This window comes from Silurus aristotelis, assembly GCF_946808225.1.
Source record: "Silurus aristotelis genome assembly, chromosome: 18".
NCBI classification, from domain to species: domain Eukaryota; kingdom Metazoa; phylum Chordata; class Actinopteri; order Siluriformes; family Siluridae; genus Silurus; species Silurus aristotelis.
The window spans coordinates 6,708,265-6,728,471 of record NC_139591.1 but is presented as its reverse complement, the minus strand read 5'-3'; the positions used below and the strand labels follow the sequence as shown (position 1 = coordinate 6,728,471).

At 38.3% G+C, this 20,207-nt stretch overlaps 1 protein-coding gene across 2 annotated transcripts in view; it reads left to right on the top strand.

Annotated features, from left to right (window-relative positions):
• opcml (opioid binding protein/cell adhesion molecule-like) overlaps window positions 1–20,207 on the top strand; it is a 242,807-nt gene that overhangs the window by 184,183 nt on the left and 38,417 nt on the right. For both annotated transcript variants that reach the window (XM_083567659.1, XM_083567658.1), the window contains one exon: window positions 13,287–13,412. In XM_083567659.1, coding sequence (XP_083423785.1) covers window positions 13,287–13,412 — 126 coding nt within the window. The remainder of the gene's footprint in view (window positions 1–13,286; window positions 13,413–20,207) is intronic.

Sequence of the window (20,207 nt, the reverse complement as noted above, 5' to 3'; positions counted from 1 at the left end):
GAGTGAACTGGCAATTAAAGCCCAAAATGTTTAATCTGTTTAACATGTTTAATTTATGTCCATTGGGCTGTTAGGAAAGCAGTTTAATTCAATCAAACAAGCAAAGACACTTTGTCACATAGTATAATAATATTAGATTGAACTCAAATCCGATATTTGGTCAGCCATCGTCCAGTACGGCTTTCACACAAAGAGACTGTGCTGTTTCAGAGAATCACAAGATTCTCTTATGTCTGACACTTGTTCTGTTCTAAAGAATCAATTACCAGTTATCTTTATGCCGTCAAATGAAACATGAAAACCTTTTTTTTTTTTTTTTTTGCGAATGTACAGCAATATTCACATTAATCCCATCCTTATACATTCTTATCATTCCTACAGGCATTGTGAATATTGCATAGAGATCATTTATGGCCTAGAAAAAGTCAGGTCATGCAACATGAAATTGTTATTGTCATTGTGATGCCCTAACTGAATGACAGCTTTTCTTTGCTGACAGGCGTAAGAATTGCCGTCATCTCAGTCTCCATATTCTAATTCAATAACTGACAGATTTCTTTTTTTTTTTTTTTTTTTTTTTTTTGAGCCATGGATTCTCCAGAGTGATAATATTTTTTTTATATGATAGATATGAGAAGAATGCCCTGTGTAATAGTTTATAAATCAGTGAAGAAACTGTATGCCCAAATAATTCATATATATATATATATATATATATATATATATATATATATATATATATATATACACACACACACACACACACACACACACACACACACACACACACACACACACACACACACACACACTATTTTTATATGTAAACTAGATATATAAATATATATATATATATATATATATATATATATATATATATATATATATATACTATTTTATAAATGTTCCGCAATATCCTTTAAGAATGCCTTTTGACAAAATAAGAATAAATCAAAATATTTGTTATAGCTGGATTGAGAAATGGGGATAAATTTGAACAGAAAACATGGGAGGCACATCAGATTCAACGGCATATTATTAACGGATTCAAAATGACTTGTCAAAAAAGTCTTGTTGACCAACTGAGAAGTCGAGATCCACAAACAGCCACTGATAAAGAGACACTCAATGTGGTGATTGGCATACAGTGCAGTGTGTAAGAAGAATTTTTGGGACCCCCTATAGTGCAGTGATGTTTGTCTCCCTCATACGGATTCTGTTGTGCATAAGACACATTGAGTTTTTAATCTTCCGCTGATGGTTGCACCACGTGCAAAAATAGAAAGACTGCTGAGTGCAAAATTTGTCAGACAACAATAAAGATCAATAAATTCTTGCATTACAGAAGTAAGGCAACATTCATGGCTACCCGCTACGGCAATGCCGATGAACACTTTCTCATCTGAAAGAGAACCGAAGAAAAGTGGAATATCCACTAGAGCTGTCAGAATGATTCTTGTGTGTTTGAATACAATGAAATAAAAGCCTTAAAAATGTGTTAAATTCTTTTTATACTCCTGTCTCCATATACACTCTGAATTAGTGTAAAATGGATACCTTTTATATAGCAATTTAATGTATTTTATATCAATAATATGAAAAAATACTGAAGGGTATATGAGACCAAAATTGCAATCTGTCACCTTCAAATTATAGAACTATAAAGACATATTCCTAATTTTCACTTCTAGATAATTATATACATGTATATTTCTACTGTACTTGCACATTCTTTTCTGCAGTTTACACTGTCTATAGCCTTTATTTTTATTTGCTGCACATATATTTACATATTTATCTGCATTTGTAAAGTTGCACAGTGATTCTATTTGCACTTTTTTTGGTAGATGCTGAACTGCTTCTCTTTACAGGAAGCAATAAAGCAATACTTATATAGAGTATCTCACAAAAGTGAGTCTACCTTCCATTTGAGCAACCATGGTAGAAGATCCTCTCAAGGGACAAAACTATAGCAATCAAACTTGAATACCGCAATTTCCGGACTATAAAGCTCACCCATATATAAGCCGCACCCACTGAATTTTACAAATATTTTTATTTTTAACATAAATAAGCCGCACCTGTCTATAAGCCGAACTTTACACGAAAGACAGGTTACACACGGTGTAACGGGTGAAATATGTTGTGCTTCCTTTAGTAGCATAGCGGTATTTTGGGAGTAGCATGCCAGATCACTTCACACTGACTCGACGCGTTACAACGGCTTGTATCTAAACAGTAGCCGACCAAGAAAGTCATTGTTCACTGTCTTCCTCCTTCCTTTCACAACTATTTCTCAGGGGAGTTTATCTTTTGGCATCGGCGTTCGTTTAAAAATCACCCATTGGAAATTTTTTCTCCCGAAGCCGTGCAGCTCAGAACACAGGTGAGGTGCGTTTTTTCGTTTCTGTTCGGACATTTTATTGTTTTTACAGTTTTTTGGCTTGAAGTTTGTGAAACCGGGAAAAATTCATAAATTAGCCGCTTCGTTGTTTAAATACGGTTTAAATACGGTATATTCTAGTCAATGTGAAGCTAATTTAGCAGTGTAGATTATAGATATTGTTTCTTCAGAAAATAACTCATACATCCATTATTGTCTAAATACCTGCCAAACAAAATTGAGTACATCCTAAATGAACATGTCAAAACTGTGTCTAAAGTGTCAATATTTTTGTGAGCACCATTGTTATCCAGCACTGCCTTGGAATTGGAATGGAATTCACCAGAGCTGCACAGGTTGTTGCTGGGATCCTCTTCCACTCCATAATGACATAACAGAGCTGCTGAATGTTAGACTTTTGTAATTTTTTTAGAATTGTGCCTTGATAACATTTAATAAAATGTTTGCTGAAATGTGAGGAGTGTACTCACTTTTGTGAGATACTGTACATATCAGTTCAAGGGTGACAAGGAGTGAGTGATTAGTGATATTTTTCACAGTCATGTGGCTAAAGGGAAACGTAGGCCTGGTCCACAATTCTGACAAAATCAAATCGGGTGCACTTTAAATGAATAGGAATTTACTACCCCTGTCCAGATGTCCATTAGGAAGAGGATCATTCTCAGCATAGCAGCGACACAGAGTTGGTAATGTGTGGTTCTGTTACGAATGCATCAGCTGCAGCATATAATTATTATCAGGCAGTGTTACCTTTATTTATATTATTGCATCCACTAAATGATTCAAATTATTATCAATAATTTTTTATATTTAAAAAGTTATATTTAAATACAGTAACACAAATCAATACAATCAACAATCAAAAAAGTGCACAAATCTAAATATATACACAGACACACACAAACACACATACATCAGTAAGACACACGTAGTGTCTTACTGATGGTAGCCTGCTCTCTGTTGGTCCCAGCTCTCTGCAGATCATTCACTAGGTCCCCCCGTGTGATTCTGGGATTTTTTTGTAGGTGACACAATACTTGTAGAGTCACACTGAAGGCATCAAAACTATGAATTAACACATGTGGAATTATATACATAACAAAAAAGTGAACTGAAAATATGACATATTGTAGGTTCTTCAAAGTAGGCATCAAGAGAATGCCAAGAGTGTGCAAAGCAGTAATCTAAGCAAAAGGTGGCTACTTTGAAGAACCTACAATATGACATATTTTCAGTTGTTTCACACTTTTTTGTTATGTATATAATTCCACATGTGTTAATTCATAGTTTTGATGCCTTCAGTGTGACTCTACAATTTTCATAGTCATGAAAATAAAGAAAACTCTTTGAATGAGTAATATATATATAATATATAATATACCCCTTACTCTTACCAAATGTACACACACACAAGGTCTGTATACATTGGGTTCATTTGTTTGTTTTGTTCTTTTGCAATAAAAAAAATGTGAATTGCGATGCATTTATTTTTCTTTTTCTGATTATACATATTGAATGCAGAAGAAGGAGGAAACAGCTTTTTATTATTTTGAGCACGTAAATGACTTTTGTTTTGTTTGTTTAATCCCACAAAGAGTAGTAATCAGAATATCATAACACCCACATTGATTAATGCTATAAAATGCACAATAGAGAAATGTCCAGACTGGAGCCATTTGCACAAATGATATATAATATGATACAAACCAGAGCAACATACTAAGAAATTGCAGACAATGTACTAGAACATGGTTTGGGGTGGGGTTAAGCAGGATGGACTATATTGGGTGGGGTTGTTCTGCAATAAACATCCAAATATTCAGTGTGATAAATAATATAGTAGGAATAAGACTTGGTCAGACTCACATTTCCATTCACTATCTTGTTGCTTTTGAAAAAATGTAGTGATCTATAATGAATTGGATTATGGCCTGATGATTGATCAGTTATTTTAATTTTACATTCTTAGAAGAAAAAATATGTTGTTTGCTTAAAATAATTTTTAACTTTCAAAACAACAAAATTAAAAGAGACACAACTTACATGGACCAGACACACACACACACACACACACACACACACACACACACACACACACAATAGGGGCAGGGGAAAAAACAGACAAGGAAATAGTGCATGGCATTTTTCTATTATTATTATTATTATTATTATTATTATTATTATTATTATTATTATTATTGCTTCACACTGTAAAAGGTTAATATGGAGCCAATTATAGGATTGCTATTCTGATTTCTTTCTTTCTTTTTTTTTTTTTTTTTAAAGAATAACACTTTTAGGGAAAAAGAAAATTTTAACAGCATTTTGCACACGGACATGTCAATGTGGCTCCATTCAGATTTAATGGCCTCCCACAGATAATAGATCTGCTGTTAAAAAGCTGCCTTAGGCATATTAACATGAAGTGAGTATTTGAACGTTTCAACACTTTTGTGCTACAAAGTACCTTGACCCATGTCTTTGACAAGATTTTGTGTGCTCTAAGTTTTTTTTTTTTTTTTTTTAACCAGTGAAAAGTAATTTCTTGTTCCCTTTCTTTGAGGTGTCAGTGATTCTTACTTCCGAATGCTGCACAGTGTGCTGACACTTTCACAAAAATCTCAGTGAACACTTTGAACCCAATAGAAAATTTGCCCCTCCAAGAGATGTGTTAATCTTAGCCCAAAGGCATGTAGGTTTCCTCTACCTGTGACTTAGCCAGCTGTTTAAAATCACAGACATAATCTATTTACAGGTATACATCAATTGTTACGCTTAACGTATAGTAGAACAACTGAAGTGATACTAGACACATTTTCCTATAAAGTAATGCTTGCTAGTGAGCTCAGCGCTTTGCAAAAATCCTTGAGGTGCCATTTCAAGGTGTACCATTGTGGAGAAATCCCTTCATTTGTCCACCAGGGAGAAAGCTCTCAATTACAAATTGTCAAAGTCTGCTTTTAAGCTATCCTCCAACTGCCAGTTCCTAATACGTGTGATGACATGCAGTTGATTTGGCTTGCAGCTTTCACAACAATGAATCAGCAAATTACTTTCTTAGGGTTGGAACAGCAACAAGATACATAACATTTATGTATGTTAAATTTACCCTGGCAATTACAGTGCATTCGTGTCCTTCAAATGACCAGTGGTGCATGAATTGCAAAAAAATTTTGCTTGCTTTTGAATGTACTTAATTCTTCTTCTTTCGACTGCTCCCATTAGGGGTCGCCAGAGCGGATCATCTGTCTCCATACCCCCCTGTGCTCTTCATCTGCCTCTTTCAACCAAACTACCCGCATATCTTCCCTCACCACATCCATAAAACTTTTCCTTGGTCTTCCTCTTTTCCTCCTTCCTGGTGGCTCCATCCTCAGCATTCTTCTACCGATGTACCCCATGTCCCTCCTCTGCACATGTCCAAACCATCTCACTTGCACCTCCCTCACCTTGTCTCCAAAACTTCCTACATGCCATGTTCCTCTAATAAATGTATTTCTAATCCTGTCCATTCTCGTCACTTCCAAAGAAAATCTCAGCATCTTCAGCTCTGCTACCTCCAGCTCCGCCTCCTGTCTTTTACTCAATGCCACTGTCTCTAAACCATACAACATCGCAGGTCTCTCTTGCAGATACCCTTCTATCACAAATCACTCCTGCTATCACTCTTCTCCACCCACTCCACCCTGCCTGCACTCTTTTCTTCACTTCTCTAACATTTTGCACCTAATTATTATCTTCTTGTTTTCCTTTTCTTCTCTTCTTTATATTCTCCATCTGACTGATGTTCGTGTTTAGAGACCTAGAGTTAATAAAAAATACAAATATATATATATATATATATATATATATATATATATATATATATATATATATATATATATATATATATATATATATGTTAACAGCTCTCCAACTTATGAATATTAATTAGTGGGTGGGTCTCATAAAAAATGAGTGGGTGGGTCTTTTAAAAATTTTCACTTTTTTGTAATCTAAAATCAATACTAACGTCAAATATTTTACCTCCTTCTTTTTTCTTCTTCTTCTTCTTCTTCTTCTTCTTCTTCTTCTTCTTCTTCTTCTTCTTCTTCTTCTTCTATTCCTTGAATTAAAAGGCGGTGGGAATAGCATTAACTTTTTAGGTAGTGAAACAAAAATGAAAACGATAACAAGAAGAAACGGGAACAGCCGTTTTCTGGATTTGGGTGATGCACTAAGCTGTTTGTGCCTATTTTCAGGCATAATCAGGCCAAATTCTGTGTAAAAAAAAAAACCTTGTGTGTTATGTATGAATACAGACATAAATGCTTAAACAATCTATTTAAGCACCGTGCCTGATACGCACAGAAATTGCCTTATCCTATATATAAATATGCAAATGAGGGAGGGGGCAAAAAGGGTGAATTTGTATAGGAAAAAAACTTTTTTTTTTACACTGTAGACACTGGGTTTACTGTGTAGAAACAAAACAGGGATACTTTTAAATTGCTTTAAATAAACTGTTTGTTCATTATTATTATTATTATTATTATTATTATTATTATTACTCCAATTTGATGCTACAATATAATACAAAAAAAGAAATACTACTACTACTACTAATGATAATAATAATAATAATTTTATTCATACAAAACATGTATTAATGTAAGACCAATTTAGACCTACAGTAAATGAATGACTTAAAAAAAAAGGGGGAAACTAGGCTATGTCTGTATATATTTTATTTTAAATGAGATGTTTAGATTACACAGATCTGGCAATCTTTGTCTTATTCCGAGGACACCAAAATTTTTTTTTTTTTTAATCAAACAAAGCACGCCAAGACATGACCATTTGACTTTTCCAGCAAAAAAAGGTCCACAGTTTTAATTGTAAAATAATTGATTCAGCATGTTTTATATTCCCAGGAGATATTTAATATTACATAAAAAGGGCAGCCTTCCCAAAAATGTCATTAAAATGTCACAATTAAATGTTTACCTATAAATGTGTCTGTATTGTTCTTTACTCTTAACTTAAATATTTGAGTTGACCAGAATATAAAATATCTGCCTACAGTATTGTGCTGTTCATTCAGTTAATGTGGACTATTTTCTATGGACAGTTCAGCCTGTGTAAAATTGTTCAAAGATGCCTGTAGATGCTGCATTCATGCTGTTATAAAAAAATGTGAAGAATCGGGAGAGGTGGAGAACAAAGAAAGGACTGGAAGGCCAAAAAAATGTACAGAATCGATAAGAAGTTGCACAAAGTTTCTTCTTTTAAAGGCCGGAAGAAGTCGAACAAGGACCTGGCTCAGCATCTGGCAGCTTCTTTGAGATGCCAAGTTTACACTCAAAAAAGTTTAATCAGGAACGGTCTTTGTAGATGGGTAGCAGCCAAGAAACCACGGTTTCTAAAAGGAAACTCTCAAAAAGATTGGAATAAAGATAAGTGGAAAAAAATATTATAGAGTGATGAATCTAAGTTTGAAATATTTGGGTCGACTCATCACCAATATGTGAGCAGGAGAGCTGGAGAGAAATGGGAGTGCTTGAGGCCTTCAGTGAAACATGGTGGAGGGTCTGTCCTGGTTTGGGGCTGCATTTCTGCCAGTGTTGTTAGCGATATTGTCTGAATTGATTTGTTCATGAATGTGGGAATGTACAGACAGGTTTTAAATCATCATGCTATTTCTTCTGGAAAGCAGGATAGCAGCATGGTAACGATTCTAAGCACACTGCTAACGCAGTGAAATCATATTTGGAAAGAAAAACAGCTAATAAAACACGGACAGTCTGGGACTAGCCTCCAGGTCTAAATATTATAGTGGCAGTATATAATATAACAATAAACAAAACAACTTAAATCTAACAAAGAAATTTAGGAAGTGCTAAAAGATAATATCCCTGATATAATATTCTTGAAGTTTACTTCAGAAAACTACAGGACTTTTTTTTATTATTTGTATACATATTTCCGGTCTTTTCTGTTTGTATCTTAAAAAAGAGAAAGACAACATGAATATGACTTTTAACAATAAGGCTGGTGATGGCCCTTTGCACACTACTGCATGGTATATTACTTTATTTTATTTTGAGCAAATATTGTAGCTTTATTGAACTGTTACATTTAGAAGTAGAGTGGTCCCCTGGAACGGGGGAACCCCCACGCGAGTTCAGAAAATCCGCAAATTTTGGACGCACCCCCACAGCCCCTATGGTCCTTCAATTGATTTTTCTAATTAATCACTTTATAAACATAATAGTGTACAGTATTTGACCAAATGCATAGTTTAAAATGTTATTCCTAATAGTCCTGAACATTCGAGGACTAAGAGACAACCAAGATCAATACTATTCTGATCAATACTGTCAACAGCTCTCTAGGTACACAAAAAAAAAATTAAGGTTTTCTTTTAATTTGTTTCATTTTTTTCCTTGGTTTCATCTAGGTCATGGGTTACAATTGTGGCGAATAAATCATGGAATCATTTTGTATGAAAAAAAGTACATCAGTGTTATATACTTTTTCTAAAACCCCCAGCAGCCATCACTGAATCTGTCAGCAGATCAGATGTACAAATATTTTCCACACTGTTTACTTTTTACAAAGTAAATACAAAACTGTATTTGAAGGTTATTACGCATTACAAATGGAAGTGCATTATTTTTTTTCCATGTCCTATCATGCATACACCTGGCCCAGAGCTTTCTAACTGCGACTGTTTGTGTGTGTGTGTGTGTGTGTTTGTGTGACACAGATTTAGCAGTTTTACTCTGAAATATTTACTTTTGCAACAAACCTAGATAGCAGACCCCAGCGTGATAGTGTGCCAGCTAAATGATATCTTTCCAGGTTCCTAGCTGCCCGGTTGGCTCACACTGAAAAGGAGAAGATGGGGGCGACAGGCAAGCTGTCATCATTGCGTTTGCAGTCTAAGTTATGTAAACAGTATTCCCGGTACAGCTATTGCATCACGTCAATCATGCGGTTGAAAAAGAAAGAAAAAGTAGGCTCATTTCTCTGCTGGACTCAGGAGCATGAAGATGATATATTTCTGTGATACATATTTTTACACTTGTGTTGAAATGTTTTACATTCACAAAAAGTGCAAATTGTAGTTGTTATTATGATTAATATTATTATTAATATTATGTGTATTAATTAACCCAGCCATTAGGGGGGCACAAGCCAGTGTACTCTTAGTGCCGGTCCCAAGCCCGGGTAAATGGGGAGGGTTGCGTTAGGAAGGGCATCCAGCGTAAAACATGTGCCAAATCAAATATGCGGATCACAAATGAGAATTTCATACCGGATCGGTCGAGGCCCGGGTTAACAACGACCGCCACAGGTATCGTTAGCCGACAGGGTACCGGTGGAAATTGGGCTACTGTTGGCCGAAGGAGGAGAAGGAGAGGAGGAAGGCATCTACAGAGACGGCAGGAAAAGGAGCAGTGTAGGAGAGTAGAGGTTCGGGTTGGTACTTTAAATGTTGGTACTATGACGGGTAAAGGGAGAGAGATAGCTGATATGATGGAGAGGAGAAAGGTAGATGTGTTGTGTGTTCAGGAGACCAAGTGGAACGGGAGTAAGGCCAGGAACATTGGAGGTGGGTTTAAACTGTTTTATCATGGTGTGGATGGGAAGAGAAATGGTGTAGGGGTGATTCTGAAGGAAGCGTACAGTAAGAGTGTAGTGGAGGTGAAGAGAGTTTCTGATAAGGTGATGATCGTGAAGGTGGAAGTTGAAGGGATGATGATAAATGTCATCAGTGCCTATGCTCCACAAGTTGGCTGTGAGATGGAGGAGAAAGAAAGATTCTGGAGTGAATTAGATGAAGTGGTAGATGGTGTACCTAGGAAAGAACGATTGGTGATTGGGGCAGACTTTAATGGGCATGTAGGTGAAGGGAACAGAGGTGATGAGGAGGTGATGGGTAGGTATGGTTTTAAGGAGAGGAATGTGGAAGGGCAGATGGTGGTAGATTTTGCTAAAAGGATGGAAATGGCAGTGGTGAACACGTATTTTAAGAAGAAGGAGGATCATAGGGTGACGTATAAGAGTGGAGGAAGGTGCACACAGGTGGATTATCTTCTGTGTAGGAGATGCAACCTGAAGGAGATTGGAGACTGTAAGGTGTTGGCGGGGGACAGTGTAGCTAGACAGCATCGGATGGTGGTCTGTAGGATGGTTTTGGAGGCGAAGAAGAAGAGGAGGAAAATAAGGTTTGAAAGAAGAATAAGATGGTGGAAACTGAAGGAGGAAGAGTGTAGTGTGAGGTTCAGGGAAGAGGTCAGACAGGGGCTCGGTGGTGGTGAAGAGGTGCCGGATGATTGGGCAACTACTGCAGGAGTGATGAGGGAGGCAGCTAGAAAAGTACTTGGTGTAACATCTGGAAATAGAAAGCAAGACAAGGAGACGTGGTGGTGGAATGAGGAAGTGCAGGAGAGCATTAGGGGAAAGAGAGTGGCAAAACAGAAGTGGGATCGACAGAGTGATGAGAAAAGTAGGCAGGAGTACAAGGAGATGCGGCAGCAGGTTAAAAGGGATGTGGCGAAAGCCAAGGAAAAGGCATATGAGGAACTGTATAAGAGGTTGGACACTAAGGAAGGAGAAAAGGATTTATACCGATTGGCCAAGCAGAGGGACCGAGCTGGGAAGGATGTACTGCAAGTTAGAGCAATAAAGGATGGAGAGGGAAATGTGTTGACTAGTGAGGAGAGTGTGTTGAGAAGATGGAGGGAGTATTTTGAGCAGCTGATGAATGAGGAAAATCAGAGAGAGAGAAGGTTGGAGGATGTGGAGTTGGTGAAGCAGGATGTAGATAGGATTAGTAAGGAGGAAGTGAGAGCAGCGATTAAGAGGATGAAGAATGGAAAGTCGGTTGGACCAGATGACATACCGGTAGAAGCGTGGAGATGTTTAGGAGAGATGGCAGTGGAGTTTTTAACCAGATTGTTTAACAGGATTCTGGAAGGGGAGAGGATGCCTGAGGAATGGAGAAGGAGTGTGCTGGTACCGATCTTTAAGCATAAGGGAGATGTGCAGACCTGCAGTAACTACAGGGGGATTAAGTTGATCAGTCACACCATGAAGTTATGGGAAAGAGTAGTGGAAGCCAGGTTGAGAGAAGAGGTGACCATCTGTGAGCAACAGTATGGTTTCATGCCGAGGAAGAGCACCACAGATGCCTTATTTGCTTTAAGGATGTTGATGGAGAAGTATAGAGAAGAACAGAAGTAGCTGCATTGTGTATTTGTGGATTTAGAGAAAGCGTACGACAGGGTGCCGAGAGAGGAGTTGTGGTATTGTATGAGGAAGTCAGGTGTGTCAGAGAAGTATGTGAGGGTGGTGCAGGACATGTATGAGGACAGTGTGACGGCAGTAAAGTGTGCAGTAGGTATGACAGACTGGTTCAGGGTGAAGGTTGGACTGCATCAAGGATCGGCCCTGAGCCCTTTCCTGTTTGCAGTGGTAATGGACAGGTTGACGGACGATGTCAGACAGGAGTCTCCCTGGACTATGATGTTTGCAGATGATATTGTGATTTGTGGTGAGAGTAGAGAGCAGGTTGAGAAGAGCCTGGAGAGGTGGAGATATGCGCTGGAGAGAAGGGGAATGAAAGTCAGTAGGAGTAAGACAGAGTACATGTGTGTGAATGAGAGGGAGGGCAGTGGAGTGATGCGGTTGCAGGGAGAAGAGGTGGAGAAGGTGGAGGAGTTCAGGTACCTGGGGTCAACAGTGCAAAGTAATGGAGAGTGTGTTAGGGAAGTAAAGAAAAGAGTGCAGGCAGGGTGGAGTGGGTGGAGAAGAGTGACAGGAGTGATTTGTGATAGAAGAGTATCTGCAAGAATGAAAGGAAAAGTTTATAGGACTGTGGTGAGACCTGCGATGTTGTATGGATTAGAGACAGTGGCATTGAGTAAAAGACAGGAGGTGGAGCTGGAGGTAGCAGAGCTGAAGATGTTGAGGTTTTCGTTGGGAGTGACGAGGATGGACAAGATTAGAAATGAGTTTATTAGAGGGACAGCACATGTAGGATGTTTTGGTGACAAGGCGAGGGAGGCGAGATTGAGATGGTTTGGACATGTGCAGAGAAGGGACATGAATTATATTGGTAGAAAAATGCTGAAGATGGAGCCACCAGGTAGGAGGAAAAGAGGAAGGCCAAGGAGGAGGTTCATGGATGTGGTGGGGGAAGACATGCAGGTAGTTGGTGTAAAAGAGGCAGATATAGAGGACAGGGTGGTATGGAGACGGATGATCCGCTGTGGCGACCCCTAATGGGAGCAGCCGAAAGAAGAAGAAGAAGAAGATTATGTGTATTAATTATTATTATTCATCCCAAATTAAACAGTACGATGATGTAATTCTGCTTCTAACTTTCAGTGCCATCTTGTGATATCAGTAGTAAATCAGACAAGCAGCACCACTGATGCAGTAGAAATCCTCGCTTGTTAAATGGGAGACGTCTGTCCCTGGGGTTAGTCCTAGAATTCACTACCTCCAGAGCGGTAGAACTTTTTGGACGGTAGTTTATGTGTTCCATCACTCTGGCTTTTAAGTACACTGGGTTCTGCCTCTGTGCAGAACGGATTTTAAGAACGCATCCCACAGGACTTGCTCAGTGTGCATATTGCTCATGTGGACTCAAACTGTCTTTGCTCCCTGTATTACCAGAAAAGAATGAAGCTAATTGTGAGATTTTGCACGCATGAAATGATGAAACACCGAATTATTTTTGTGGGCCAACATTGCAGGATTCCAAAGTGGTTAGGTTTCTATAAAATAGAAATCACTGAATTTTGAATCGAAGGGCTTTTAATTAATGTATTACTTGATAAAAGCATTCGTTTTCATTAAAACTTTCTTTACTTTCTTTTATGTGTTTCAGTTCCGGCAAGGATTGTGAACATCTCGACAGACATAACGGTAAACGAGGGCAGTAACGTCAGTCTCATGTGTCTGGCGATTGGACGGCCTGAACCCAGCATTATATGGAAATATCGTTCTGCTCGAGGTAAGAATTCCCCTTTCATTTTTACCAGATAACTGTTTATTTTCTCACTTTGCTCTTTTTCTGTACTCAGTCTGATTGTTTCAAAAATCACGAACTGCAGCAAAACGTAGACGTTGACTTGCAAACAGCAGTTATTGAACGTGCACTTCATGCTGAATTATTAATGAGACATTGACTCTTTGGCATAGCCATTAAGGCATGCGCCAGGTTTGGTAGAAATGAGACTTCATGCTACTCTGAAATATATAGGATTTTAAAAATCTAGGGTTTTGTTTGCTTTGCTGCAGGCACGTGCTAATTTAATTTGCAAGAAATGTCTTCTGTGACTATGGGACATCTATTGAAAGCCCAAAGTGCAGTCATGTTCTTGCCAACTTTATTTTATGAAACAGATCCAGCTTCACTATTTAGGGCAATTGAAAATAGATGATTTACTGACTTTAATTGAAATGGACACAAATCAGCTAAAATGGTCTACAGAAAAAAAATATAAAAAAACCCTAGAAAACCCCTGAAAAGCCAATATTCTACACTTTTATGTTTTTTTTTTCTTTCTCTTTTTCCCTCCAGGACCAGTCAATATCAGCATTCTGACACTCTAGCAAACTATTCACTTTCCTACTCCCTGATCCAATAATAAACCTTTTTACGCTAATTTCACATTGGCCACTTGCCCTAGGAGCCAATTATTGTTCTTATCAATACTTTTCCATTTCCATTTCCCATAAAAGCCTAAGCAGCTTTTAAGCTGGCCTGAGCATATTCAGTCCGGTTTTTTGTTGCCATTAAGACAAGAAGTCATTTAAAGTCTTTGCATCACTACAGAGATAATGTGTTGATGTCTTAAATATGGGGGTGGAGTAAAAAGCATTGTTGTAATGAAAGAGAATGAGAGAGAATAAGAGAGAGCGGGAGCGCTCTTTTAATCACTAATTTCATTATCATAATCCTGCAGAGTAATTACAGAGAACTTAATAGAGGTGCATGAAATATAAGAAACCAAAGAACATATTCAGGCTGCTTTCCTGCATCAGTTATACGGTAGATAATAAATCAACTAGTTACGCAAGCATCCCCGAATGTTAAATATAAATAAAGTTATGAAAAGTATTTGAATGTTGCACCTTGGTGTCTTGTCCTCTCCAGCAAACCCACCATTATCACAGCTTATCATTTTCATATCGACTTTATTAAACTCCCGGGCAAACCCGTGCCACTTTTAATTTACCCATTATTACCAAAAGGACATGCGCCAGCAACACAAGCAGCCAAGGCTGAGCTTTTTTGAATCACTCCTGTGCAAAAAAGCAATATACACACTGCGCACGTGTCTGCACACTCGCTGTCCTTTAATGTCAGGGGCTGAGCGGAGACGACCGTTATCTGGCCTGACATTTCTCTCAGCGTCTTAATGTAAGAAATGAGATGTGAGGGATGTGTTTGTGCCCGGTGAAGACTCGGCTGCCGTATGAACTTGAAGGCTCTTCTCGAATGACATTTATCAGGTGTTGCCTACCCTTACAGCCCCTATCTTTCTTTGTTTCACTTCTTACCATTTACTTCTTCGAATCAAGGAAGACCTTGTCGATAAATTGCGGCGGAATTCTGTAGTCTGAAGCGGAAAAGAGTTGTTCATCTGTCACAATGAATGACAAATGAAAGTGCAGAGAAGTAGCAGTGTTGGTGGTTGAGAGTCTGGGAAACGTCACGACCAAACTCAAGGGGTCCACACTGTGACCAGGGGTCAGGACAGTGATGTATGGGTGTGATATTAGATGGCGGAAACGGATATGTATCAAAATCAAAATCTATCTAAAAATGACAAATTGAATCAAACGATAAAGAATGACTTTTTTTTTTTGCTTTGATGAATGCACTACGGTGTATCAAAGCCATAATTACGTAGAATAAGGTGGAGCATTAACTAATACACACACACACACACACACACACACACACACACACACACACACACACACACACACACACACAAACACACATTAAGACAAGATTAATTTTTTTATTTTTATTTTCCATGTGTTACCTCTGAATACCAAAACACAAAAGGTGTAACTTTTGAGAAAACACTACATGCGCAGTTCTCTCCTATTGTGTAAATCGTCCTTTCACTAGACAACGTGTACTTAACCTATTTATTTGTCCTCCAAACTATACTCCACGTAGGCTTTTTCGGTCATGGCTCGTGGTGTGTTATGTGATGCATCAGTGTGAAAAATATCATCACCAAAAAGAGATCACATCTTGTAATCTGCTGTTGTAACAGTCTCTAATTGGCTCTGTGACTCTACTGTCTGGACTAGAAAGTAATCAGCCTCATCTTCATACAGTATTGTGTTGATGTTACTGTTGTGCCATCAAGTAAAAAGCAGAAAAATGTTCAATTTAATCATCATATCATATGCTTTTGATGGAAGACTTTCAGTATGGCGATTTATTGGCATCATATCCAGGGTTGGATTCACAACCCCAATTTCCAATGATTACACCGTGACCTTGAGCAGAAGAAAGTATCTGCTTAATGTATATAAGTGAGAGAGTATTTGATAAATATCTGTCCCACCCGGGAATTATCTGGAATCATCAGGTTGGAATGCACCCTCTGCTATTCAAAATGGTTCGGCCTTCACTGTAGGTTATTTCACTACAGTCTCAGTAAAATGTCACGCTCTGAGGAACCTGGGGGCTAAAAAAGAACAAAAAAAGCATTGCAATTCACTCAATCCAAATGCCCTTTGCAGCCTTCTGATGTTGTACACATTTTTAAGATTGTGTGCTCGGTCTTGTTATTGTAGGAGGTTCAGGTCCACTAAATTGCTTGTTGCAGCAATTGATAGACAGTCAAATGGCACTGTAGTGGGACGCAGCAGTCAGGTAGCAGCTCTGTCAGGCTATTTTTCACCCAGAAAGCTTTGTGTGTCATTTGCAGAGGCAGAGCTGTCAATGAGGACAATGCTACCTGCTACTGGCTTCTGAAAGATGATAAACTGTGTATGTGTGTGTGAGAGTGCATGTGTCTGCATGTCTTCTCACAAACACTACCACACTGTATAGTGCATGCGTACTGATAATCGAATTAGACAGGTCTGTAGTCTTTGAGAAACGCGACGAAAATCTCTGTTTTCAATTGACCAGCTGTCGCCGTTTGCGCGTCTCTTCTTTATGCCGAGCATATGGCACGAGGCTGGATCCGTCCCCTGCAGTTGACATTGCACCATTTGGCACTTTAGAAAACTGGAGCATTTTTCCTCATGCTCAATTTATGAAGCAGCTACTGGCTGCTTCCACCTGTTTAAAAGGCTTTAGATCTGAAGACCTGCATAAACCCGCACTCAATCTCCCACCCGGAACACTCAACACTTTTTGAGAACTCTTAATACTCTAATGCTGAGTGCAGATCCGAGCCGGAAATAATCAGCAGTGTCCCAGTTTTTCAGCCTTTCTCCAAGGAAAAAAGATTCGTGGAAAAGTCCACTCTGAAACACTATATATATATATATATACACACACACACACACACACACACACACACACACACACACACACACACACACACACTGTATATATACATATATATTTTTATTTGAATAGACTGAAGGAAAGAACCATTTCATAATTCTTTTTACATCGAGATTAGGAGTAATTCCAGTTGACATAAGTTTAACTGCATGATGGCCAAAAAAAAAAAAAAAAAGACCCAGAATGCTGCTGAAATATGTTGTAAGAAAAAAGAGGTAAAAAAAGAATTCAAATCTTGGACACCACTGAAGAGTATTAATTATAAAGATCGATCTGCAAGTCATTCAAGGTGGATTTCCTTTGCTTCACTTTCTTTTGTTCCTTTATTTCATTCAGGTGAGATAAAACTGTCCTTTGAATGACATTTATTTTTTTTATCCTAGCAAAATATCTTAAAAATATCTTATACACCCCCCCCCCCCCCTCCCCACCCCGAGCCATTTAAACGAAACAATTTCATGGTATTTAATATTGCAATGACCTCGCAATAATGCTTCTTTATTTCTTTGTTTTAGAAACACATTAGAGCGAGCTGATTTAGTGCAATACCTTAACAGCCTGGGAGGCTACAAGAGCCGGAAAGTTTTAATAGGATTAAGATATATCAATTTCAAAGCACAGTGAATGAAACGCTCTTTGAAAGAGCCATTTATGATATTGCACACTGCTGGAAGCGTATGATATGTGTGTTTGTTTTTTGGGATGAGATCTATGTGTTTATTGCTTTAGGACCTTGCAGAAATCACAGCAGTGCTTGTTAGGGGATCTAATCCTAATAAATGTTTGTTTGTTTTGATTTTATGATTTTTTTTCAAGAAAGTGCTTGACTAATACCACCATTTTGTTTTTTGAGTTATACCTCGTAGGTATGATTTGTGTAGCAGTATAAATGAGGAATGGGTAGATATTTGTTAATGTTTTCAAATAGTCTTTCTAAATGATCATTAATTGCTCGTGTTGACCCTTAGCACTTGTTGGATGTGACCGGTTTGATTTAGTTTTTTTTTCCCCGCAATAAATAAATAAATAAAATAATGCAGACATGTCTCAGGAACAGATTATTTTTTAGCCTGTAGTTAACTAGCCTGTCTGGAATGTTCAGGCTGAAACAGCACAGTTCAGAGTTTTTAATGAGAGCAATGCAAACAAATCCAAATCGTACGTTCAGGGTCAAAATCAGGCTAAGGTCAGGCAATCAACAAACAGGGCAAACAGGGTGTAACAGGGCCAATGGGAAACATTCAAATAGACAAATAATACAGGCCAACAAACACAGAATAACAAGGTTGGGTAAAGTCAGATGTGCAGAACTAACCGTTTATTTTACAACATACTTGGAATCATTTTTTGGATGTGGTATAATAAAAATATAAAATTTTGCATTCACTTGAACTTGGAAACCCAAATCTGTTTTATCATGGCAATGCCCCTGTGCACAAAGTGAGCTCCTTGAAGATCTGGTTTACATGCTTTGGAAAGAAGGATCATGAGTGGCCTGCTATAGAGCTCTGATCTCATCCCTACTGAACACCTTTGGGATGAATTGCAACACTGACTGCACCCCAGGTCTCCTCACCTCACCTACATCAGTACCTGCCTTTACTAACACACTCTAAAATGTAGTGGAACATCTTCCCAGATGAGTGGAGGGAAAAATATAAGCAATATAAAACTAATTGTGGAAGGCAATGCTTAAAACGCACATACCATACATAAGACCTGGTGTCCACAAACATTTGGAAATATAGTCTATTTCTGTATATGTATATATATACACACACACATACACTATATTGCCAAAAGTATTGGGTCACCTATTCATAAGTATGGTATGTGATTTTTGAGCATTGCATACCACATTTACTCTTAATTTGCTCTTATTATTTCCTCCACTCTTCTGGGAAGATGTTCCACTAGATTTTGGAATGTGCTTATGAATACTTTTGTTCATCAGCCATAAGGGTATTATGAAAGGCAGGTACTGATGTAGGTGAGGAGACCTGGGGTGCAGTCAGCGTTTCAATTCAACCCAAAGGTGTTCAGTAGAAATGAGATCAGAGCTCTAAAGCAGGCCACTCAAGATCTCCTATATGAAGCATGTAAACCAGATCTTCAAGGAGATAACATTGTGCACAGGGGTAGTGCCCGTGCTGGAACAGGTTTGGATTTCCAAGTTCAAGTGAATGCAAAATTTTATTACAGAGCATCTAAAGCCGTTCTATAGAAATGAGTGCCTCCAGTTTTGTGGTAACAGTTTGGAAAAGAACCACATACAGCAGGGAAGGTCAGGTGACCCAATACTTTTGGAAATATAATATATATTGCAATCTAGAAACTTCAATCTACCCCATAATATACTGTTAATTTCAAGTCGAATGTACCATTTCTTTGTTAACAGGTATCAATCATGTATAAAAATAAGAAAAAAAAAGCAGTGCCTCAGTGACCATGTCAGATAATCCATTAAGAAAAAAGGATGGGTTTGTGCAGGGGTTAGACTGTGGTCTCAGCCATGCTTCCTGATATCCACACAATGATAGCGAGAAAAATAAGAAGGGCGGCAGCGAAGAAATAGAGGTCAAAGGGAGAGATTAACTTACACGCTATGCCAGTGTTCTTCAGTGCGGTGTCAGGCTTGAGTCCTTCTCCTCCGAGGGGCCGACATGTACTCGAGCGTCCTGCCTGATGCAGTTTTGTTCTCAGACATCATAAATCACTGGCAAAACGCTTGCAAATCAGGCGCAACTCCGATATCATTAGCAACAGAATAGCAGAGAGGCTGCAGCAGAGGGTTTGTAGTAGAGTTGTGGCGCTGCGGTTAAACCTCATTTTGCCTGACATGATTAGCTCTCGGAGGGCTTTTCTCTTTGGCAGCCCCCCATGATGCTGGTAGAAAAGGCTTCAGCCTGGAGCTGCTTGACACACCACTTCAAGAGACTTCATTACAACTTAATAATGTGTCATCGAGAGCTACTCCTCCACGTCCGGCTCTGACTAATCCTTAAACGGACCTAATTCATCATCCTCTTGTAATATGAATTTAAAATTAATCACCGCAGCTTTTCACTTTATTCTTTACACAGATCTCGCTGACGATAATAACAAAAGTAACATGCGCTGGATTTCCTCCTGCAGTATGTACAATGTGTTTGGGCATCTTACCTTTCATTCCTAAATGTGCAATTCGCTTTATTGTAACAAGACGAAAGCTCTTTTTCGAACCACTTCATGCATTTCAGACCTCTTCTAATGTCATTT